Here is a 25260-nt window from a genome sequence, read left to right as displayed (position 1 = left end):
TTCATATATAAGCTAAAACTCTATCTATGATAGATTCTACTGTTCATTTGTTGATTTCTGGTTTAGGAATGCAGAATACCATGTTTTGGTATCAAAAATGGTAGTCACTTTTGAGTTGTTACAGAAAAGCTTGGTGAATAGAGGAACACTAAGACAAGTATCCATTTCTTGGCCCCAGTGGAATGGATTCAGAACAAGTTTTAACAGCCCAAAGTGTCATTCAAAGAAACAGCTTTTCCTGGGTCCAGAATCCAGGAAAGACTGACCCTGCTTGGGTTGTATGTCACTCCTAAACAAAATATTGGGTCTGGGGGTGGGAAAGTGTTGGCTGAAGCTTCCTTTATGTCCTGCATCCCATTAGTAGGACCTGAAAGAGGGTCAGGGACATTTCCCTCAAGGCAAAAGTATAAGCTAACAAAAACAATATGTCTATGAAGATGCCTTCATTTGGATTTCTCAGATGCCGCAACCCCTAGGAATGTCTGGCCAAAGGTCATAGCCAGGCCTAAATTTTAGCTTCCTGAAACTCTGTCCCATTCTTTTGTCTTCAGAGGAACTTTTGTTAAAACCGAAATACAAGCTGCCTATTGATAATTTTTCCTTGTTGACTTCTTTATGTGTTTGTTTATTTAATATATAAAGTAATTTTAAAAACTCTCAATATTTCACCATGGCCTAGTCTTCAGTATTTTCTTTAGACAATGCAGGATATCACATACCCCAGCACCAGTTTCTGTGTATCAAGCATAGCTAACCTGAGAGCCCTGTTCTTATCAAGATGGCCCCAGATTCCCATTCACTTAACTACACACCTGCCTAACAAGTCTAAACAGAAACTGTGGGCATAGAGATTTTCCAAGCAGTTCTGGATGCAGAATGCGATGCTCTGCTTGCTCTAACTTAGCAGGCTCCCTTCACTTTTATGCTCAGAACACAGAGCCTCAGGGACACTCCTCTCATGGATCTGTTTTCTGGGGAGAAGACTTACAGGACTAAGAAACTTCTTGAGGCCCTTGTGAATGGTCAGTTCACAGAGAGAAGTCTAGGCTATCTACCTAGGACACATTGTTGGGGTCGGGGGATGGGGCATTGGTCCTGTTTCTCCAGGCCCTTAGAACTTGCTTCCTCCTGGCTCCAGCTATGTATAAGCTCCCAATCACCTGCTTTGCTTAGGTTTTTTTCTCTCTAATCCCAGGAATTCTGTTCAGTTCAACCCATTTATGGAGTGGCCTCTACAAATAAGACCCTAAGTGTACAATCTGAAAATCATCTTCTTTGTGCCCTTTTATGTTCTCCACCTAAATACATCTCAGCTAGTTAACAAAAAGATTGGGTTGGATGCATAGGTGGCTCAGTCGTTAAGTGTCTGCCTTTGGCTCAGGTCCTGAACCCAGAGTCCCAGAATCAAGTCCTGCATTGGGCTCCCTGCTTGGTGGGGAGTTTGCCTCTCCCTCTGACCATCACAGCACTTGTGCTCTCTCTCTCAAATAAATAAATCTTTTTTAAAAAAAGAGTGGATTAATTTATATTAACGTGCAATAAACAACATATTGAATCACTCATTCAATAAACATTGATTGAGCATCAACTTAAACCAGGTACTCTTATTTTTTTTTTTTAAAGATTTTATTTATTTCTTTGACAGACAGAGATCACAATTAGGCAGAGAGGCAGGCAGAGAGGAGGGGGGGGAAGCAGGCTCCCTGCTGAGCAGAGAGCCTGATGCAGGGATTGATCCCAGGACTCTGAGATCATGACCTGAGCAGAAGGCAGAGGCTTAACCTACTGAGCCACCAGGCGCCCCTAAACCAGGTACTCTTAATAAGCACTGAGATCGGGGCACCTGGGTAGCCTCTTGCCTTCAGCTCAGGTCATGATCTCAGGGTCCTGAGATCAAGCCCCATGTCAGGCTCTCTGCTCAGCAGGGAGTATGCTTCCCCCTCTCTCTCTGCCTACCTCTCTGCCTACTTGTGATCTCTCTCTCTCTGCCAAATAAATAAATAAATAAATAATTTTTTTTAAATCAGCACTGAGATGGCAGTGATTAAATTTCCTAGCCTCCTCAAGTAAGTTACATTCTAATGGGGGAAACAGATAGTAAATAAATAAGTATATAATATGCCAGTAGAATGAGTGGAGTAATTTTTTTATTAACATATAATGTATTATTTACTTCAGGGGTACAGTTTTGTGATTCATCAATCTTACACAATTCACAGCACTCACCATAGCACATACCCTCCGCAGTATCCATCACCCAGCCTCCCCATCCCTCCCACCCACCTCCAGTAAGTGGAGTAATTTTAAAACATTAAGCAGGCCTGCTAATGGGAGAGGGAAGAGTATGTGTATGTGTGGGGGCAGGGGTTAATTGGGAAAGGTGCCTCTGAGCACCTCTGAGCAGATCTGCTTTTGTAGTGAGGGAATGGGGGGGTAGAGACAGATTTAGAGAGAAACCTTTTTGGTAGGATTTCCAATTACATGAACTTCTCATCAAAAAATAATAATGTAGGGGCGCCTAGGTAGTTTAGTCAGTTAAGCATCTGACTTCAGCTCAGGTCATGATCTTGAAGTCCTGGGATTGAGCTCCACATTGGGCTCCCTGCTCAGTGGGAAGCCTGCTTTTCCCTTTCCCTCTACCCCCAACCCCCACCTCATGCATGAGCTCTCTCATGCTCTTTCTTTCTCTCTCTCTCAAATAAATGAATAAAATCTTTTAAAAATAATAATAACATAGGGAAGATTTGTATGGATTTGGAGATGGAGGGCCTGTCCTGTATAGAGCTATAGGCTGGACAGCTGCACCGTACAGACTCTTCTGTCCCCTGCCGGTTGGGTTCATGGTTCTGATCCCTTGCCTAACTCCTCACCACTGCCCTTCCCCAAGCTCATCATCACCTGACTGCTTTCCCGTTTATGTCACTGGTAGAAATTTCAGCTTGGCTTTCTTCCCAGCTACCACTTACAGTCTCATCCTTGATGGTAATGTGGATTCTCCCATCACGTTGCCCTGGGCTCTTCTGAATAAATTGCCTTCCCTGTGACTTGGAAGAACCTACTCATTGTCCTGCCCTGTGGGTTACTGTATAGTTTATCATTCCACTGGGACACTTCTGAGAACAGAAGGGGTACTAGGGACACTGTTAATAATTATGCTGGGCCTACAGGTATAGACTGGGACTGTCCTCTGCAAACTGGGTGATTTCACCATAGATACGCGGTCCTTGTCCCAGTTAGTTCCAGGCACAGGTGAACCGAGACTGCCCACTGCTAGCATCTGACCAGGAGGCTGAGGTTGGGCTCTGGACATGTGCGTCCAGAAGTCAAAACAGAGGTCATCACTCTTTGGTCACTTGCCTTATTTTTCACACTCGGGCCTATTTTTCTAGTTTCCGTCTTAGTGATCCCTCAGTCTCCATACCAGGACATACCTCCATTAGTTTTTGTTCCTCTTCTGAGAATGGACAGAGACTTCCTAAACCTCTTTTGTCTCCTCCTTTAAGCTGCTACCTGAGATGAGATGTAGACTGTTCTGTGTCCAGGTCTGAGACTGCTGTCCTCAGGCCCAGACACCCTTGCAAAACCCCTGCCAGGCCTGTGTGTTTGACCCTCTGGAGCAAAGATGGAATCTGAGGAGCTGGCTTCTAGAGTTAGAGTTGAACTGATTGCCCTTCCAGCTCCTCAGGACACTAAAAATATCCAGAAATATGGTACATTGCTTCTTTACAAAGTTATATGCTAACAGGTTAAAGAGATTCAAGGGACATGATAAACACTCATGCTTTTTTGAAGAAAATTTTATAGATACTAAGATCAGTCCTCAAAATTGGGAAGTAACATCCAAAAACCTTCTATAATAAGATGCAGCTGGGTTATTTTTATCCTAATAACAAGTGACATCTTATTGGATTCACATGTACTTTGCAGTACAGGTTCCATAGTCCTTTAGCTGAATTTCCAAAAAGTTCTGAAAGCTGGGGGTAGGAGTTCAAAGTTTGTGACAAGTTCGACAGCAAAACCTGAATTTGAATTGGTCTATTTAATGTGAATGTTCATGTTTTGCTACAGAAATATTACTATGTTTGGTTACTTCCCCAAACTTCAACAGTGGTAACTGGTAACTGGTAACTGTTAACTGTTAACTGGGTATCAGTGGCCCAGTTGATTTGGGATTTTTACTATTTCCTTCTAGCTTTCCGAATACTACATTCACCGCATTCCCAGAAGCCGGGAGGTTCAGCAGTCCTGGCTCTCCACGGTGCTCACCACCCTGTACTCCATGTGGCTGTCCTTTCCCCTGACTCACAAAGTGAAGCCAGATTTGGTACGTATAACCATCACTAAGGGGAGGGCAAGTCACACTCCCGTACGTAGATCCTTTATTAGTAATAGACCATAGTGTTTTCATCACCGGCTACAACTTCTCAGTGTGCCAGATTTTAGACTAGACCTTTTATTAACGTATGCTAAAATTTATCACACAATGCACTTTGCTGAAAGAGTTGAAATATTTGTCTTCCCTTTCTAGCCGTAACTTGAACTCTAAATTTGCCCTTTTCTGTCCCTTCTCTTTGTGGTGGTAAGCCCCGACTTAACAGTATCTTTAGCCAACTTGTCATTCTTTTCACCTGTGGCTCCTGAACCAACATCATGTGCTTATCAGCTAGAAGAGAGCCAATTGCTTATTCCTTTTCAGTACTTTTTGTTTTTGTCAGGATTCTCTTACCAGATATGGTATGTAGTGGGATGAATGTTTTACACACCCAAATTTTCATACGAAAGTAATACAGGAAATAGAAATATAAAAACTTAATGACTATACTGTATTCAACTTTACGTTCCTTATCTACATTTTCTGTGGTCTTTAAGATGAAGTTCTGTTATTAAATTCCAAGTGCATTTTAGTAGACAATGGAGGGCAATAGATATGTTATCATGATAGTGTACACAGTTCTTAAATACTACTTTCATTCCTATTTTAAGGCAGTATCCATTAATTTGCATAGCCGAGAAGGAAACTCTTTATTTGTTCTCCACATACATGAGTTCTGGCACAGTGGATGTTCTCATAAGTAGCTGAACAGAAGTGTATTTAGGTTGATTTTGAAAGATCTCTATGAGTTTGGGCATTGCCCTTTATAAGCTGGATTTACAGTTCAAGTCTCTTCTTTGGATGAAAATTTATCTGAATATAGTATCTGAATGATACTGCATGAGTAGGTTAGATTGTTTTTAAATGATTTAATTTACAAAAGTGAAATACGCAGCTCTTTTTTTCCTAAATTTTATTTAAGTAATCTCTATACTCAACGTGGGGCTGGAATCCATGGCCCTGAGATCAAGAGTCACATGCTTTCCCACCTGAGCCAGCCAGGTGCCCCAAAAGATGAGCAGATCTTAAGTATATACTTTGACTGTATCCCTATCAAGATACACAACAGTTCTGTCACCCCAGAAAGTTTTCTCCTGCTTCTTCTCATTCACCTTCTGACCCTGAGCAGCCACTTTCTGATTTCTGTCACCATAGATTAATTTTGCTTATATTTATCTTTAAAAATTTGACAAAGTGAATTTATTTCATAATCTCCCACCACATTTTTAGTATGTAGAATTTAGATATTTACCTAAAAGATCATTATTGCCCAGAAAATTTTATTTATTTCTAAAATTCAAAAGACAGAACAGAAATCAGGAAAAAATGTCTTGACATTTTCAGCAGGAAATTTGGATTTATATTTTACTACATCACTAGAGGCATGGCCACCATCACTGGCAACAGCTAGCTGGAGTGTGGTTTAGGACTCTAAAGGGTTAAGGCTCCGAAGGAAGTAGTGACTGGTAGATGATGTCTGCCACGGGGACAGAGGAGCTCCGCTGACTACCTAGGCGAAGTTATTTGATACCCTTGTAGTGAAGTAACTGGTGGGACATTAGGACACTTGGTCCCAGGCCCACTTTGGCTTTTATATCATTTTCGCCAGTTCCCTTCTGGGCCTTATTCTTTACCTTAAAACGAAAGGATTGTACTAGATATCCTCTCAGTTCCCTTAGTCTAAAATTTTCTGAGTGCTATAAATTTGCTCGTAAAAAGTGGAAGGAAAAAAAAACTATTATGTTTCTAAAGGAATAATAGTGAAAGGGGCAGGAGGTGTGAAATTTTGAGCTGAGTTAGTTAAAAAAACTGTTTCAAACTTGAGCATTATCCAATCAGCTGTTCTGACACAGTTGGCCTCACAAAATTAATTTCCACTTAATGAAATCCCCTTTGCTTTACAGAGAAAAGGTAATTGTTAAAAGGCCTTTTTTACTACAACATGTAGATCTCTCCTGTGGTCATCCTTGGCTTTCTTATGCCTTCTATCACAAAGCTCTATTTCTTCTTTACTTGTTTTTTTTTAAAAAAAGTGAAAAAACAACCCACTCTTGAAAGGGATGACAGCATCCTACCTTAAATCAGTAGAGTTATCTTAACAGCGAGGTGTCTTTCTGCTCTGCTATAAAGTGGGCGCACACCTGTGTCACCTGCACCACTCAGCTGTCTCTGTCCCTCACTGGGCCACTATAAAATATAAACACAGGCACTTTCTTTATTGTTCCAGGATGAGTGCTGAAGAATGTAACATTCTAATGTTTTTCAAATGAAAACCCCATCTGGTATATAATAGGTACTACTTACTGAGCACACACATGTGCCAGATGTGGTGTTGAGTGCTCACATCCCTGCCACCTGAGGTAGGTACTGCTATTGTTCCCATTTAGTGAATGAGGAAACTGAGGCGCTGAGGCAGGTGGTTACTTGCTCAGGGTTCACACAACCAAAAAATAACAGAGCTAGGACTAGAAGCCAGGCCTTAACTGATTGCAAAGCCCAAGGTGTTAACCACTGAACTGTATGCCACCATTTCTGGCTCACACCGTGGATGCTGTGTTCATTCATTCCAATTAAGAATCAGTTGATACATTATGTTTTAAAATAAATTACATGAACTATCACTCCCCCTAAATAGTAGTATAAAATGAAAGCAAATGCCAACAACTCAAGTACCTGCTTTCATAGCAGATTTAACACTGATGTAATTGAGTGATAATAGCATATTTCAAAATTAAATGTCATGTGTATTTGTCAAAATATTTTAAAAACAAAATGGATAGTAAAAATAGGGGGAAATAGTACCGTTATAGGAAGTATAATTACAGAATTCTACAAATGAGATTAACTTGGAAAATAAAAAGAAGTTTATATTTACCAGTTTCCTGTTACAGAAATATGTATAGATAAAACCATTGTGAGGATATGGACTGTTTCATGTCTTAACTGACTTTTTGGATGAGAATAGTAATCCAAAACCTTAGGTCATTTTAAGGAAAAAGTGTACGAGTCCATTTGTTGAGTGTATATTAAACTTCATGCTTGTTTCATTCAAGCCAATTATTAAATGAAAAGCTCATTTTAGAGAAAAATTTATAAACTCTGTTTTGGAGACCTCAGTCAAATCTCTATCAGTAAATCGGAAAGGATGGTTTCTTCTTTTACAACATCATCAAATACTTTTTAGGTGGTTCTGATACTTCACACATCATATTTTATAAGAAACAGGGTTTTGTCAGCCATTTGTGAATAGATGTCATAAGTTCATAAGACTATTGTTGAGTTTGAAAAAAAATGGAACCAAAAACAGATCAGTAGTTACCAGCATCTGGGGATGGGGGAGGGACTGACTACAAAAGGACGTGAAGGAGCTTTTGGGGGGTGAAAAACTGTCGTATATCTTGATTGTAGTGATGGTGGCTAGTTGATTGTATGTGTTTGTCAAAACTCAGACCTGTACACTAAGAAGGATAACTTTTACTGTATGAAAATCATAGTTCAATAAATTTTAATTTTAAAAAAGGTGAAATGGATAAAATATGTATTGTTGCCAAAAGCAGCACTTTGGCTTCCAGTAGTCTTAAATGTGGCAGGCATTTCACGATCCCTGTGATCTTTTACTGAAAGTCATTGCTTACTGCTCTTGATACTAATCACCCCAGTGTTTATTATAAGGCCTAGAGAAGTGGAGCAAATTCCTGAGTTGACAACATTTGTCTGAAATTTCTGACATAAAATGCAGCACCTTTGTATAAAAAATACGGGTCCAGGAGCATGAGTAGTAGCAAAAATGACATTTCATCAAATGAGCTGAGACCTCTGGTCATTCAGTCACTTATTATTCACTTATTGTCTGTTTTTTTCTGTTACTTTGGAATCAGCAAATAGAGTTAGTCAAATTTGGAATCCTGTACTATGTTTGATTTATAGACAAGTCCGTCCTCAAAGTGGTAGTTTTTAAAAGGATACAGCAAGTGCCTGCTGTGTGCTATTTTTCCACTTGGATATCTAATAGGCATCTGAAACTTTCTTGTCCAAAATAGTAGATGTTTCCTAGTCTTTCCCCATTTTAGCAAATTTGCTCTAGTGAAATCCCTGGGAGACATCTTTGATTCCTCTTTCCCACACCCTACTTCCTGTGTTCAATAGCACATCCTTCCAGCCATGTCTTTGCAATCTATCACCTGTGTTTATTTCTGTCCATCTTCACTGCCACCGTGCCGTCCAGCACCCCCATTGTATGATCTCCTGACCTGTCTGCGTGTGGAAGGAAGTTTGTGACCACCTGCAATTTCTTTACCTCTTAACAATCAATGTAAATATTTTTTAATGTAATTCAGATTCTGTTACTTTACACTTAAAATCCTCCAGTGGCTTTCTGTGCTGTTAGAATAGAGTCCAAACTTAGTGTAGCCTGTGTGCTCCGGCCCTGACCTGCTTCTTTGACCTCTTCTCCTCCTCTCTTCCCTTTGTTGACTCTGTGCCAGCCACACCTGCTGCCTTTTAAAAAAAAAAACAAAACAAAAAACCCAGCTGATTCATATCTCAGAGCCCTTGTACTTGCTGTTCTGTGTTTGGGACTCTTTACTCCTGATATAAACATAACCAGATTCGAGCTCAGATATTACCTCCTTACAAAGGCTTAACTCCTAGCACTTCAGCTAACATCTGCATCCCTCGATCACATCATCCTGCTTTATTTTCTTCGTAGTACTAATCCCAATCAAAGTTCTCTTTTTTTTTGTATTTGTTGTCATTCCATAAGGAAGTGTGCCTGCCTTGTTCACTGTTAGGAAACAGTGCCCGGGCCATGGTAGCCTCTCAGCACATCTCCTGTTCCAGTCACTGTGCTAGTTACTCAGGGTGCAAACATAAGTGAGACGTGGGCCTTGCCCTCAGCTTACACTCTAGTGGAGGCGACAAATGGGAAAGTAATTGTAATTCAATATGCCAAGTTCCTTAATGATAGCAAGGGAAAATTGCCATAGAAGTATTGGAAGAGGATGTCAGTGGTTGGTTAATTCCCAAATATTTGTTGAGGATATACTCTGCCAGGATTTATACTGTGTGGGAGGTGTATAAAAGTAAGCACAGTAGACAGCAGTCTTGCCTATAGCTGGATTGTGATAGTGTGATAAATCTTCTCTGGGGAGTGGAGTAAGGTTTCAGAATAGAGATGGCATTTAAGCAATGGTGGGCAAAAGTTAGAGAACAAAAAGAGGTCATCTTAAGAAGAGTGAAAGATTAACAAGGCAGCTGAGTCGGAGAATCACATAGTATACATAAAGTTGAAATCTTTGGACTTATACCTTTATTAATTGGCATTTTACATATAATATTTTATTGTTACTAGAAATTAGTACCTGGAACTTAAGAACTTAGTACAAGTAATCAGTAGTCATTTTTACAAAGCTAAGTATCATAGGTACTGTTAAGATGGCTTATTGGGCTTTTTTTCTTTATAATCCCCACAAACAGACTTTTCTCATTGAAATCCCAATAGTTAAAGGAAATAACTACTTAACCATTCTATTGATTATAATATTGATTCACGAGAATGGATCCACCTAAAAGTCATATTTTTAAGAAAAATAACATTCATTGGGGGGCGCCTGGGTGGATCAGTTAAGCGTCTGACTCTTGATCTCAGCTCAGGTCTTGATCTCAGGATTGTGAGTTCAAGCCCTACAATGAAAAAAAAAATTATTGAGCTATTCCAGTATGTCTGGCACTCTCCTAAATACATACATTAACTCATTTAATTTTCCTAACAGTCTTCTAACATAGTACTCTTTATATTCAGCCAAGAGATGAGAAGCCCAACGTCCAGAGAGATCTAAGTAACCCAGGTCACAGAGCTAGTCAGTGTAGTTAACTCTGGTTCTCTTTAGAAGTGTGTCGGTATCTGCCAAAATTAGCTAACTTGCTCAATTCAGAATTTAACTAGTCTTTTTTTGTTTAATGTCTGTATTGCAGTAGGAATTGAAGGGGATTAATGCAATATGACCTATGGCCTTGAGAAGCTTTTATTTAGTTAGCTTCAAGAAAAATAAACAACAGGTAGACATGAAATGGAGAGTAATTCTCCTGGAAAAAAACCATTTAGATCAGAAATTGTTCTTCCGTTTCTGCAACTACAATCTTATTGTGCTAATCGAGATATTTTTTAAAAAAACATTTGGACATGTCTTTTTTTTTTTTTAGCTTTTTTTTTTTAACATTTTGAAATTATTACAGATCACAAGAAGTTGCATAACCGAGAGGTTCATGTTCTCTTCACCCTGCTTCCCCTAATGGTGGCATCGTGTATAACTGTAGTACAGTGTCAAGGCCAGAAAATGTATATTTGTGTGAAACTATTAACCAGACGATAGACCTACTCACTTTTCACTGCTTTTTTATATACATCCATGTATGGTTGTATGTATGTGTATGTAGAGTTCTCTGCTACTTTATTCATTTACTTATTTGTATAATCACCACCAAAATCAAGATTCAAAACTGTTCTGTTACTGCAAAAGAACTCCCCTGTGCTTCCTCCATCCCTCTCTCCTGGCAACCACTGATTGTTTATCATATCAATAATGTTCTAATCTTTTTTTAAAGATTTTATTTATTTATTTGACAGAGACAGCGAGGGAGGGAATACAAACATGGGGAGTGGGAGAAGGAGAAGCAGGGTTCCCACTGAGCAGGGAGCCCAATGCAGGCCTTGATCCCAGGACCCTGGGATCATGACCTGAGCCACTCAGGAGCCCCAATAATGTTCTATGAATAGACTCAAACAGTGTGAAACCTTTTGAGATTGACCTTTTTCGCTAAGCATAATGGTCTTGAGATTTATTCATTTTTTTGCATGTATCAGTAATTCCTTTTTATTGCTGAATAGAATCCATTGTACAGATATACTACAGTTTGCTTAGCCATTCATGCATTGAAAGACATTTTAATTGTTTCAGTTTTCTGCTGTTACAAATAGAGCTCCTATGACCATTTATGTACAGGTTTTTGTATAGGTATTAAGTTTTCATTTCTGTAAGCAAATGTCCACAAATGAGATTGCTGGGTCTGATAGAAGGTTCAAGTTAAATTTTGTAAGAAACTGCCAGACTGTTTTTCATAGTAGGTATTACCACTTAACATCGTAAGATTTTTTTTTTTGTAAAATTCTTTTGTTTATTTATTTGACAGAGAGGGAGAGAGAGAGCACAAGTGGGGCGAGTGGCAAGCAGAGGGAGAGGGAGAAGCAGGCTCCTAGCTGAACAGAGAGCCTGACTAATGTGTGGCTTAATCCCAGGACCCTGGGATGATGACTTAAGCTGAAGGCAGACGCTTAACTGACTGAGCCACCCAGGCACTCCTATTCTTCTTTTTTAAAATTGTTTTAGCTATTCTCGTTCCTTTGCCTTTCTGTATAAATCTTGGAATGAGCTTGTCTATATGTCCAACAAAATTTTTCTGGGATTTTGACAGGAATTACATTATATGTATAAATTAGTTTTGAGGAAATTGACATCTCTACTATATTGAATATTCCAATCCATAGCCAGGGTATGTCTCTCCATTTAATTTAGGTCTTCTTTTATATCTTTCATCATCATTGTGTAATTCTCAGTATATAGACCACATACATATTTTTTAAATTAATATCTTGGTATTTTACTTTTTTGAAATGATTATAAATTATAAATGGTATAATGTTTTTAATTTTGGTTTCTACATGTTTGTTGCTAACATACAGAAATATAATTGATCTTTGTTTCTTATCTCATATCCTGTGATCTGCTGAACTCATTTATTAAATCCTAAGAATTTTTTAAAAACAGATTTCCTGGGACTTTCTGGACAATCACGTATTTTTCAAATAGGGAAAGTTTTTCCCTTCCAACCAGTATATCATTTTTTTTTCCTTTTCTTGCCTTATTGTACTGGCTAGGATTTCTAGTATTATACTGAATAAGAGTAATGAGACAGGCACCTTTGTCTTGTTCCAGGTTTTAAGAGAAATGCGTTCACTCTTTTACCACTACAGATGATGTCAGCTATGGGTTTTTTATAGATGTTCTTTGTCAAGTTGAGAAAGCTTCCCTTCTGTATTAGTCAGGGTTCTTCAGAAAAACTGAACCAGAACCAATGGTACAGGATTTTACTTAGCCTGTTTGGTTCTAGTCAGGTCTTCAATTGGTTGGGTGAGGACCATCCACATTAGTAGGGAGAGCAATCTTCTTTACTCAGACTGCTCTTTCAAATATTAATTTCACCCCAAAATACCCTCACTAACATAACCAGAATGGTGTTTGGCCAAATGTCTGGGTTCCCTGTTGCCCAGTCAAGTTGACATGTAGTATTAACCATCACAGCCTCTGTTCCTGATTTGCCTCAAATGAAAAAATAATGTCATTAATGACAGAATGAATTTTATCAGGTTTTTTTTGCATCGATTAACACGATTCATGTGGTTTTCTTTTACCTGTTAATATTGTGCATTGCATTGATTTTCAAATATTGAAATACACTTGCATTCCTGAAATACATCTCATCTGATCATAATTCTTTTTATATATACCTGGATTTGACTTGCCAGTAATTTGTTGAGAGTTTTTATAATGATAGTCATGAGGGGTATTGGTCTTTAGCTTTCTGTTTGGGACTCTGATTGTCCCATTTTGGGCTTGAGATAATACTAGCCTTATCAAATGATGGAGAAATGTTTCATCCTTTTTGTTTTCTGGAAGACTGTTTGGAATGATGGTAATTTTCTTTTAAGTGTTTGGTAAAATTCCCCAGTTAAGCCACGTGGCCCTGAAGATTTCTTTTTCAGAAGCTTTTTAGTTGTGGATTACATTTCTTTAATAGAGTTTTCAGATTATCTGTCTAATATTAGGTGAATTTTGGTAGTTTGTGATTTTCAAGGAGTTGTTCCATTTCATCTAAATTATTATGTAAAGAGTTGTTTGTGGTATTCCCGTATTGTATTCCATTATTGTCCCTTTATTTTTTTTTTTTTTACCAGCTTTAGGATCTATAGTTTCATCCTCTGTTTCTTTCTTATATTGGCAAAGTCTGCCTTCTCTGTTTCTCTTTTTACATTTGTCAGTCTTGCTAAAGATTTATGAATTTTGTTGATCTTTTAAAGAATCAGCTCTGGGGTGCTTGGGTGGCTCAGTTGGTTAAGGCTTTGGCTCAGGTCATGATCCAGAGTCCTGGGATCAAGCCCTGCATCTGGTTTCCTGCTCAGTGGGGAACTTGCTTCTCCCTTACCCTCTCCGTCTGCCTGTTCATGCTCTCTCTCACTCACATCTCTCTCTCAAATAAAATCTTTTTAAAAAAATAAAGAATAAACTCTTTGTTTCGTTTGTTTTCTCTGCTCTTTATTATTTACTTTCTTCTGGTTGCTTTAGGTTCATTTTGTTCTTCTTTTGGTTTCTTAAGGTAGGGTCTCCAATTATTGATTAAAGACCTTTCCTCTTTTCTAATATAAACATATACTGCTATTAATTTCTCTTTCAGCACTGTTTTAGTGTCATCATACAAATGTGGATATGTTGCATTTTCATTTTCTTTTGTTCCAAGTATTTTTTTTATGTCCTTTAAGACTTCTTTGACCCATGGATTTAGAGTCCTTTGCTTAATTTCTAAGTGTTTGGAGATCTTTTTTTCTATTATCCTTGTGTTACTGATTTCTAATTTGATCCCATTGTGGTCAAGAAATATGTTGAGGTTTGTTTTATGATCCAGAATACAGTCTATCTTGGTGCGCATTCCATGGGTACTTGAAAAGAATGTGTTTTCTGCTGTTGTCGTGTGGAGTGTTCTGGAATTGTCTGTTGCATGCTGTTGGTGAACGAAGTGATTGAATTCGTCTATATCTTTGCTGACTTTTTATTTAATACAACTACTGATAGCCATGGGAGACATGGAAGACTTTGTTGGCCCTTCTAAAACCAGGGCTAAATAGTCCCATCGATACTGGCCCTTCATGATCTGTATTATGTCCTTTTTCCCCCAGTGTAATGGACATGTTGATTTTGCAGTAGTATGAGCTCCTTGTAGTTCACTACTTGCATCTTGAAACCCAAAGATTTCTTCACTGTTGCATTGTCTTTAGTTTCTCCTAGGGGTAGGAGTCTTTGAATCAGCCTTTGAGTGAGTGGACTGATTTCATGCTCTTTTGAAAATATACTCCTGAGGGGAACTTAGTTTGTTTCAAGGAGAAGAGAAAGTTGAATTTGAGAGATTGCTAATCATTTCACTGCAGTAAGAGGACTGCTTCTGTTGGGGGGAAAGATCTGCACAGTTCTCGAGGGCAAGGCTGTGTATTTTTGTGTTTCCCATGGTCCCTTCCTAGAAAAGTGCCTTCCACATATTTGTGGAATGACTTAAAAATAAATGAATGAATACTGGATGGTGTGAGTCATCACAAAAACAAAGACGCCCACTCCCTAAACTGGTACTCTTCTCAGGCTTTATGGAGAGTCTGCAAAACCAGAAGGGTTTCCCGACTCCGCAGTGTTTGATTACTGGCTTCTTGCCAACCTGGCTGTTGTTAAATGAAATACTCAAGGATAAGAGCTCTGCATATAAAAATGAAACCTAATTTAATTTTTAATCAAGTAAAAAATAAATTTCAGATTCTACATGTATAACAAATTGGAAAGAAATGGACCATTTCAGCCTAAAACTCTGCCTCTTTGCCTGAAGCTGGTTTAATTCACCGTGACAAATTTAGATGTATTTATTACATGTACACTCATGCTCTGTATGAAAGAAGGCCATTATTTTACTTAGTCATTTTTTCCCATTTTCCATACCCAGTTTGAGCTGTGAAATGTCTAAGTTCAGTAGCAAATTGATGACCTAGAGAGTGGGTTATTGTCCGTAAGTGGGATACTGTGATTTTTTTTCATTAGATATTTTCTGTGGTGAGCCACAAACTGGGTGGCACTGGGATTAACACTGTTTGCATAGTATATAAAATTTTTATTGGCCTATTGATTGACATGTGTTTGAAACATTAAGAAGAGTCAATTAACTTCTTGTTGATATGCCAGAATTCTAACAGGAACTTTCTTTTTCCCCTGAGTTGCTGTTAGTTGGATTCTCTTTGTATAATGACCTTCATCTGGTATTATATTTTTTGGTGATCAAAAACCTTTATAAATGTTCAAAGGAAACCTAGCTGGACAAAGAAAAAGTCAGCTAACCCAAGATGCCTATCTATAAATGGAGTTAAGTGAGAATAAGATTTTTCCAGCCAAGTCAAATAAGAAATGATTAGACCACAATTGTCTACTGCTTCATGTTTTCCAGGATTAAGGAAATCATACTTGGGAGACATTTGTTTAAATTTGTCCAGTTCCTGTGCCTCTGTTAACCAGTCCCCTGTAACACATTAAAATAATGCCAGTGTTCCTTTTACCCAGCTTGTATTTCTCCTCGACGCAAGCATTATAAACTTAGCAACACTCATAAAGATAGAGAAGAACCAACTGTATATCGTACGTGCATTTAGCAAGTCTGATGATGGCCAGAGTCCACTGTAAGAAGTGATTCCATGTGAAAATCCTCCCACGTATCTGGTTTCTTATGACTGACAGGCTGCCTTTCCCAGCTGCATGGTGAAATTACCAGCTGTGCCACTGTCACATTGGCCGGGTGACAACCCGTAGCTGCTTCCATCCACAAATGCGGTATTTAATTTAAACGTTATGACTTCTGTTTCACATTTTGAGTGACCTCAGAACAAAATCTGGGGCAGAGTTAGGCTGTATATAATCAGAGATTGTTTTGAGTTGTTTTTATTTTTCTCCCTTTTGGGGGACTCTCCAAAGCTTGCAAATGATTTTTCTTTCCTTTCTAAATAGTTCCTTTTTCCACCTGGCAAACATTACGTTTTTCCTCTATGCAGAAGCCAGCGTGGCTTCGCCTACTAGTCTTTTCTCTTGTTTCACTTTGCCTGCGTCACTGTCTGAGTTGTCACTGCTCCAGTCCATCACAGGCACATGGGAGCTCCAGGCCTGGTGGGGCCTCTTCCTCTCAGGGTGAAAGCTAGCATGTTTTTCTAAGGATAACAATGTGACTATAGTGAAAACAAAAATGAAGGTTGAAGGAAAAGGAATTCAGTTGTGAGCGGACGAGAAGGGGAAGTGCGATGAAAACAAAGCTGTTTCCAAAGGAGGGACTCCTGTGTGGTCAGAGGCAGTGAACTTGGAGAGCCCTGGCCTTGTAGGAAAGGGCAGTGGGAGGCCCTTGTGGCTAAGTGAGAACAGAGGGGTGGGATAAAGAGAAAGGAAATCTTTGAAACCATCTTCAATTCAATATGTGATTCCTAGAGCCAGTCCCAGTGTCAGAGGCTCTCAAGGGACTACTTTAAAGTTTCAGATGAATCCAGATAGCTCTATATTTATAGCATCTGAAAATCAATAAAGTGCCATTTTCAGTTAGCATTTTAAAAATTTCCCTTTGGTCTGAGGAAAGAAGGAAAAGAAGGGAACACAGAGAACACAAATAACTGAGTATGGGACGGGAGTGCTGAGTTAGGAAAGCTGTGGCAGGTCCAGTCCAGTGCTCTCATTGCAGACTTGTAGATGGCTAAAACCAGAGCTGCTGTGGAAACAGCTTGGAGAGTTTTTGGAAATCAATGCAGACCGTGAACTCCTTGAGGAGAGGTAAGGTGTGTTACTCATCTTGGCAATCCCAGCACCTAGTAAAGAGAAGTTGGGGAGGAGGGATATAGGAAGAAAAGAGCCAGAGAAGCTATTAAAGCTTAGTGATGACTGTTTAGAGCTTACTTAGGAGGGGTGGAAAAAATAAAATGGAAAAAAGAGAAAAAAAACATTGGCGAGCTGCTCCTTGGTTAACTTTTGCACCCACTGAATTAGTCCCTGGAATTCATCTAAGGATTTTTTGATAGTGCATTTCTGAAGTGCTAAATATTGCCTTTGTCAAAGAAAGTAAAAGGAAATGACAGCTTTCTCATTCATCTTAAGCAGGATATTGTTGCTTTACTTTAGTTTTTTTATTAAGATGAAATTCACACCACATAAAATTAACCATTTTAAAGTGTACAAGTCAGCGGCGTTGAGTACATTCACAGTGTTGTACAACCACCACCTACATTTGGTTCCAAAACATTTTCATGAACATTTCTTTAATGCCCAAGTGTCTTGGAACCACTTAGGGCTTTTTTCTTTATAAGAGAGAAAGCGAGAGAGAGAGAGAGAGACATACATGTATACACACCTAGTCAGTGTTTTGTTTTAAATATTTTTTTAATTTAATTTAAGTTTTTTTTCATTGTTCCAGAATTCGCTGTTTATGCACCACACGCAGTGCTCCATGCAGTAGTGCCCTCCATAATACCCACGACCAGGCTCACCCCACCCCCCCCACTCCAAAACCCTCAGTTGTTTTGTAACAGCCTCTGCAAACTAAATGCCATCTTCTTCATAGTCTTCGTTTGGATTTCTTTTTTCTCTCCCCACAAGTCAGTGGGTAAAACTGTACCTTTTTAGGCTAGCATTTCTTCTTCGGCAGTTGCTTTTTAGTGATTTCTTTTTCTTGTGGCCTTATTTTTTTGTGGCATGAATACAGTGAAACCAGCTGGTCATGGATTTCTTTTTCTTCTTTTTTTTTTTAACAGATTTATTTATGTGAGAGAGAGAGCACATGGGTATGGGGGTGGACGGAGAGGGGCAGAGGGAGAGGGAGGGGGAGAGAGACGTTCTCAAGCAGACTGCCTGCTGACTCTGGGCTCCGTCTCATGATCCTGAGATCATGACCGGTGCCAAAATCAAGAGTCAGATATCTAACCAACTGAGCCACCCCGGCACCCCTGGATTTCTTTTTCTAGTGTTAGACATGTATGAAATTAAATCAGCTGTAGAAAACTTACTACTTCTCTACGCAGAGCATGAGATTTGAGATCCTACAGCATTTTTTTTTTTAAGATTTATTTATTTATTTATTTGACAGATCACAAGTAGACAGAGAGGCAGGCAGAGAGAGAGAGAAGCAGGCTCCCTGCTGAGCAGAGAGCCCGACGCGGGACTCGATCCCAGGACCCCGAGCTCAGCGGCTTAACCCACTGAGCCACCCAGGCGCCCCCCAGGACAGCATTTTATAGGAGATGTAAGCCACATGCTTCTCGCCTTCCCTGGAGCCTTTCTCACAGGGTCAAAAGAACAAACCGATTTTTTCTCAGGCACGGTGGCAAATACTTATAAAATTATTCTTCAAAAGGACCTTCCAGTTAGGGTGGAGAAAACTGATTATCCTAGGCTTACTGAGGGGAATGAGTAAACACCTTACAAATTTCAAACATTGTTGTGGCTTACAGAAAAAGATATTTCAGCATTATTGTTTAGGGGAATGGAAAGGGTTGGATTCCAAACAGGTTAGAGAGCTTGCACTGATACTGCACGCTCTTAAAAATAACAAGAAGTTCTCTGCTGATAAGACCTTTGAATTACAGAAAGAACATGTTGTGACTGATCATATTCCTTTTAAGAAATGTGAATACCAGATTTATAAGTTTCATATGTTTATGATGTCAAGATTTCCATATTCTGTCATAAAGAATGAAATCTGTGGTGGGATCAGCTGTAGAATTGCAAAGGGCAGCAAATTCCATTTGGTAGCAGAATACCGTTTTGCATTCTTGGTCTTCTTGATTTCACATTTAAGCCATTTATACAAATCTTTGACAAAGCAATTTTTTTTAAAAAAATGGTTATAGCTGACAGTTGATGAAAACAGGTTTGCTCTTATGGGCCAAATAATTGCTTTTCTGTAAAGACAGGTGTCACATGCTCAGATCAATTGTGTCCACATCTTCAAAACTCCAGATGCTGTTTTTCAAAAGATTTGCTTACACAATGCAGGATTTTGTAGATAAGTCTTGTTAGTGGAGGCAGCGCCCAGAGCCCAGGGAACTTGATCTGGTGCTGTTTTATTATTCCCAAGCCAACTGCCCTGTTTTAGCTTTTCAAGGAGCCATGTTGGCTCCATGAAGGAGACTTCACCTCTGTGAAGTCTCATGGGAAGAAAAAATTCCTCACAGTTCCCAAAAGAAGACAGAATTGGAGTGGGGTGGGCACTGGGAGTCAGTGGAGGTGTAGAGTTCCCTCCTCTGTATAGGAACTGGGTGGGGCCTCTGTGTGGCCAGCGGCCAATCTTGAGGTCACACAAGAAGAGTGCCCCATTGGGGGCCTGGGTGGCTCAGTGGTAAGAAGAGTGCCCCGTTTGTTTTTTATAAGTTTCATAAAGAATTCCCCTTATTTGTTTTACTTTTTTTCTTAAATATTATTGTTTTCTCTGGTCTGCATCTGTTTTTCATACCTTAGTTGTGGTGTGAGAGAAAAAAGAAGTCATCCTGGCAATCAGAAGCTTTGGGTTTTCCTCTCAGCTTTGTCAGTAATTACTTTTGTGACTTGAAGCTAATCGGTTAGCCTCTCTGAGCTTAGCTTCTCCTCCATATCAGAGGGGAATGATAAGAAGAAGAGGAAGAGTAGAAGGAGCACTGACAGCAGGTCTACTTGCTTTTGAACAGGCCATTCTTTCCATGAGGAAGGTGATTTCCCTGCCATTCAGAACCACTAACTCCTGCTCCCCTCCTGCCAGGATGACTTAACGCTCCTTGCACCTCCCACCTCATAGGGCCAGAGATAGAGTGGAAGCCCAAAACATGTTCCTAAAATTAAGATGGTGACTTAGCTCTTAGAGTCTGTCTGGGGTTCCTCATGGTTTATTTAAGGAACACTTACCTCTCACATCCATGCAACCAAAAGCTCACCTCCCATCCTGCCCTACCCAATAGCCTTCTCTCTTCTGTCTCTCTTCATACTCTGCCTATTCTTTCTTTCTTCCTCTCCCTCATTCACACCTCCAACCTCCCACTGGGATCATCTTCCTCCTGACATCCTCTTCTGCCTTGCTTTCTTTACGAAGATCCTGGGGTTTGGCCTCTTAACCTCCACTCTTGGGCAGCTACCTTGAACAGCTTCTCTTGCAGAAACTATTCTTTTCCCTCAGGTCTGTTGAGAAGTAGAACCCAGTTTTAATTTTTGACAGTTCTCTCCATTTTTTTCTGTCCTGAACCGGCACATTTACCTTTGTTGTAAGGGCTTTCTTGCTGTTGGCTATAGGAAGCAGATAGTTGTTGACAAAAAATATAAGCATTATGGGGGTGCCTGGCTGGCTCAGGGAGTAGAGCATGTGACTCCAATCTCAGGGTTGTGAGTTCGAGGATCACGTGGGGTGTGTAGGTTACTTAAAAAAAATTTTTTTTTAAATTATAAGAATTATGAGAGTTAGATAAGAGCTTATGGATTACTGAGGTACTTTATTCAAATATGAATTGGATAAGGTCTTTCTGAGTGCCTTTTCTTTGTTTACTTCAGTGAGCCCTTTTTTTATTCCTAATACAAGCACTCTTCAGGCCTCCTAACTTTTCTTTTTTATCAGCTAATTCCAAAGCAGACTGATGTTCCTTGGGCCACATGTGGTTTCAAACATGTTTTGTCCTGTTCATATGGTTAGTTGGTCAGTATTTGGACCATGTAATTGATCAGTGTGCTCCAGATTACACAAAAACCCATATGTCTGGCTCTTTTTGAAATATTGGTGGAGAGGATATTAGCCAGAGCTGAGTAGTGACTTCCCCATCCAGGATATGTACTTTCTCTAGTCTCTTACATCCGATTCGCTTAAGTGGTTCCATGAGTGGACCATGTTTGTGTCCAGCCTTCATACTTTTTCCTGAGGACCCTAATGGGTGGTTGCAGTGGGAAGGGGTGACTTGGCGGTCTCATACACACCATGGGGAACTAGATGCAGGCCATGTAAGTGAAGATAGTAGGCTTAGTGTGCACAGCAGCAGAGCAAACCTGCTATCCCTGAGCCCTCTCCTATTTAAAGTCTTGGAGCCACCATTGCTTCTGAGGCAGAATAGTTAATATTTACTAGATTACTTATTATTATTTTCTTTGTGGATCTCTAAATATATAGATCAATGTGGATCTTCATATTCCCCTTCCTCAGTCACAGTAAATCATCCCCTGGTGGGGAATCCACTTGTATACTTTGAACCATAAACATATGTAGATATTATTACCTTAGCAATAATTTAATCTCACATGCTTTACTTATTTATTTTTAGTTTTTAAAGTTTTTAGAGAGAGAATGTGGGCAAGGGGGTGGAGCAGAAGAGGAGGGAGAAAGAGACCTCCAGGAAGGCTCCACACCCAGCACAGAACCCAATGTGGGGCTTGATCCCCTGAACCCGAGATCATGACCTGAGCCAAAATCAAGAGTAGGGCGCTCAACCTACTGAGCCACCCAGGCACCCCGCCACTTCCCCCCAACACACTCTCTTTTTAAAGCTTAGATAATAGAGTCAACAGGGGGACTGCCTTGTTCAGAGTCTTAAGACTAATAGTAAAGCATGAACAAGAAAAACCAGGTTTCACTCCCAGCATCAGGCTCAGCTCTAGGCCATACTACAAATGAAACAGATTTCTCTCCCCTCTAAGGATATCCAAGTATATACTCTTTACAGGGAACAGAGGAAATGGGCTTGTGCAACAAACATATTAGGGTTCAAAATCTAGGTCTGCCATTCTCATCTTTGGGCAAGCTTAAATGAGCTGTTTAATCTCCATAAACTTGTTTTCTTCATCTGTAGAACAGAGACCATAATACCTACTTTATGGTCTATGTGAATAAAACTAGGATGTGCAGAAGGAGCCTCTGTGGTAGGTTCCTAGGTCTCCCACCACCACCTTTGTCACTAGGTTAAATGTTCTCTTCCAAAAATTGAGAGGCTAGCAAAGAGTTAATATTTTAAAATTTAAGCCAAGGAATGTCTTCACAGTGCCCAGCTTGGATGATGTGGTATGCCTAACTGTTTTCATGTTGATTTTCATGCCACAGTGAGCCCCTTCAGGCATGAAAACAACCAAGGATTATTTGCTTCTCTGTTCTTTCTTTTTTGGCTCTCTTGTATTTTCATCACAGTCTCCAGCCCTTCCAAAAGCAGTCTGTCAGGATTTACCAGTGAATCTCCGCTTTCTCTTGCGGGGCCACTGTTCAAGGGCATCCTTCTGAATCTGCCCCTTTCAAGGAGGAGCTCGTGGGCATGGGCCCGATTCTCAGTTACATAACTCATTTCCTCCTTTTCTAGAAGCTTCTTCGGAGCTTTGCTTTGCTCCGTCACTCCATCCAGATCTTTCCCTTCTCTGAACTCTTCAACTTCTAAGTTAGCATTTAATTGTTCTCTAGTCATCTTTGCTCCATTATTTTTTTCCTTCCCCAGATTATATTGTGAGCACTTTAAGGTCTAAAAACTAAGTGTTCTGGCTTTATCATGATCTACTGTGGAGCTTAGAAATGTATCAGGTGCTTAGTGAGGTCTTTGATTAATAACTAACTTGTAGGGAACTGGAACACACCAGGATAGAAGTAGCAGCTCCTGATCCCAGCTTCCACTGGAACACTGTGCTGTCCTCCTCTTTGGTCAGCTAAATATCTCCTCAACTACTGCCCTCTTGTCCCTCTTGATCCCAGTGGAATTCAGGGGCCCCTTGAACTGCTTCCTGGCTCATCTTTATTACTGGAACTCCCTCTCTACTAGTCAGGTGTGCCATGTTCTCTTACTTATCAGAGAGCACTGGAACTTGGATCTCCCTTCCTCTAAGAGTGCCACGGCAAGTTTAAAACTGTGCTCAGCTCCCTTCAGATTGAAAAGGATTAGGTGGAAACATAACCAACCCTTAGGAATTCAGGTCTTCCTTCACTGCCATTCTGCCAAAATGCCCATAGGATTCTTAAGGAAAATGTTATTCATTGAATCTTTTTTTTTTTTTTTTAATTTTTTAAGAGGATCTGCAACCATCAATGTCAAATTGCTTTCTGTTACCATTTCCTTAAATCACAAGACCTAGATATCGGAACAGGGTTTTTACTGATTATAATCTGAATGACTATCCTTTGAAGTTTTTATTTCTGAATTTGTTACTATTTTATAAAGTTGTTATTATTTACAAATGGTTATAATTATTTGTAAACAAATTATTCACAAATTTGTTACTATGTTTCATTGAATAACTGCTATGAGCTGGGCGCTATGGATGGTGGAGATGACTATGAAACATGAATGGCATTTATGTTCAGAGGAGTATAGAATCTAGAAGACAGGGGGCGACTGGGTGGCTAAGTTGGTTAAGCGTCCAGCTCTTGGATTCAGCTCAGGTCATGATCTCATCGGTTGTGGGATTGAGCCCCACTTTGGGCTCTGTACTCGGTGGGAAGTCTGCTTCCCCCTTCTCCCTTCTCCCTCTCTCTTTGCCTCACCCCCGATTGCTTGCTCTCTCGCTCTCTCTGTCAAATAAATAAAAAATCTTTAAAAAAAAAAAAAAAAAAAAAGAATCTAGGAGACAGGCATGGCCCCAACTCCGAGGCTAGGAGGGAGGGATCATGGGGACTGAGAACTGAGCTGACTTGCCTCAAAGTTTAAGCCAGAGACACCAGAGTGATTATTTGGAGGTGTTTTAAATCCCAGGCCCTCTTTTTGGAGGTGAGAGCAGGTTAATGAGCCATTATCCCATCATTCCCAGCCGCACAGACTACATAGTAAAGAATATGGCATGAGGTTCAGGATGTCTGTCAGAATGATTCCAGAAGGCAGGAGCAGCGAGTGTACTTCAAAGAACCCAGAACAAACAGCCCTTTAGGTCAGTTTTTAAATCAATAGCAGATCGGGCACTACAAGAGGAAGCCTGTTTCCCAGCCAACAGTGAACAACCCAGAAGTCCAGGCTCCCACAGTCTCTGGGGAGTAATTAGAACTTATTCAATAATCAGCTAATTTGGATTTCTGAGAATAATTCTAAACACAAAATAATAAAAGTTGGGTAAAGTAAATGAACCATTGCTTCATAATCGAATCACATAATTCAATTAGAGAATCATAAAGTTAGAAGGGCTGGAGGGTATTTTTGTTTTCTTTTCTTTTTTGTTTTGTTTTGGGGTTTTTTGTTTTTTTTGTTTGTTTGTTTTGTTTTGTTTTGTTTTAAGGAAAAGCTATTTAAAAGCAATGGTATTAAAATAAAAATAACTCCAGGCTAAAAATATATTGTAAAACATTTATCTCACTAGGGACCTGAAAAAAGTTAAATATCCAAGTTGGAGTCCTGTCCTCATTAGAGCAATAAATTGGTTTTGGAACTCTGAAGTCATTGTTTGATTTCTTTTGTCTACATAGCCAGTTCAGATTTGGGGGATTGTTTGCCTTATTTGTTGGCAAAACACTATAAACATTCAGGTTCTGGTTGCTGTGTTTTTATTATAAAGTACAGGAAAATTACTTTCATCAGAAGAAATGAAGGGTTAGGATAAATTGTGAGTAAATAAGAGTTTGGGTTAAGTTCAAATATGGCCTGCTATTTATCTTATACTGGAAAAATGAGACAATTCTATATTTATAATATAGCAACCCTAATACTTACAGTGAAAGGGAAAGATTCTTCAGGGTTGTTTGCTTAATTTTGTTTTGTTGTATAATCAACAGTGCAGATACAAGAAGGGGTTGAACAGTATCTTACCAGATCATACTTTCCCTGTGATACCATTTTTGATCTTTAAGTTTCTTTCCAGCTTTAAGGGTTTTTGATCCTTTTTTTTTTTTAGATTTTATTTATTTATTTGATGGAGAGAGGGAAAGCGAGCAAGGACAAGCAGGGGGAGCAGGAGAGAGGGAAGCAGGCTTCCCGCTGAGCAGGGAGCCACATGCAAGGCTCAGTCCCAGGAGCCTGTGATCGTAACCTGTGCTGAAGACAGATGCTTAACTCACTGAGCCACCCAGGTGCCCCAAGAGTCTTTGATTCTTGATTCTAA

The 25260-nt window shown here is 39.6% G+C and overlaps 1 protein-coding gene across 1 annotated transcript in view; it reads left to right on the top strand.

The window, feature by feature from the left end:
• ALG14 (ALG14 UDP-N-acetylglucosaminyltransferase subunit) overlaps positions 1–25260 on the top strand; it is an 88401-nt gene that overhangs the window by 29269 nt on the left and 33872 nt on the right. The window contains exon 3 of the mRNA XM_004752553.3: positions 4193–4324. Within this exon, the coding sequence (XP_004752610.1) occupies positions 4193–4324 (132 nt within the window). The remainder of the gene's footprint in view (positions 1–4192; positions 4325–25260) is intronic.

This window comes from Mustela putorius, unplaced genomic scaffold (assembly GCF_011764305.1).
Source record: "Mustela putorius furo isolate JIRA1106 unplaced genomic scaffold, ASM1176430v1.1 tig00003853_pilon_pilon_pilon, whole genome shotgun sequence".
Taxonomy (NCBI): domain Eukaryota; kingdom Metazoa; phylum Chordata; class Mammalia; order Carnivora; family Mustelidae; genus Mustela; species Mustela putorius.
This window is presented reverse-complemented; position numbering and strand designations above follow the sequence as displayed.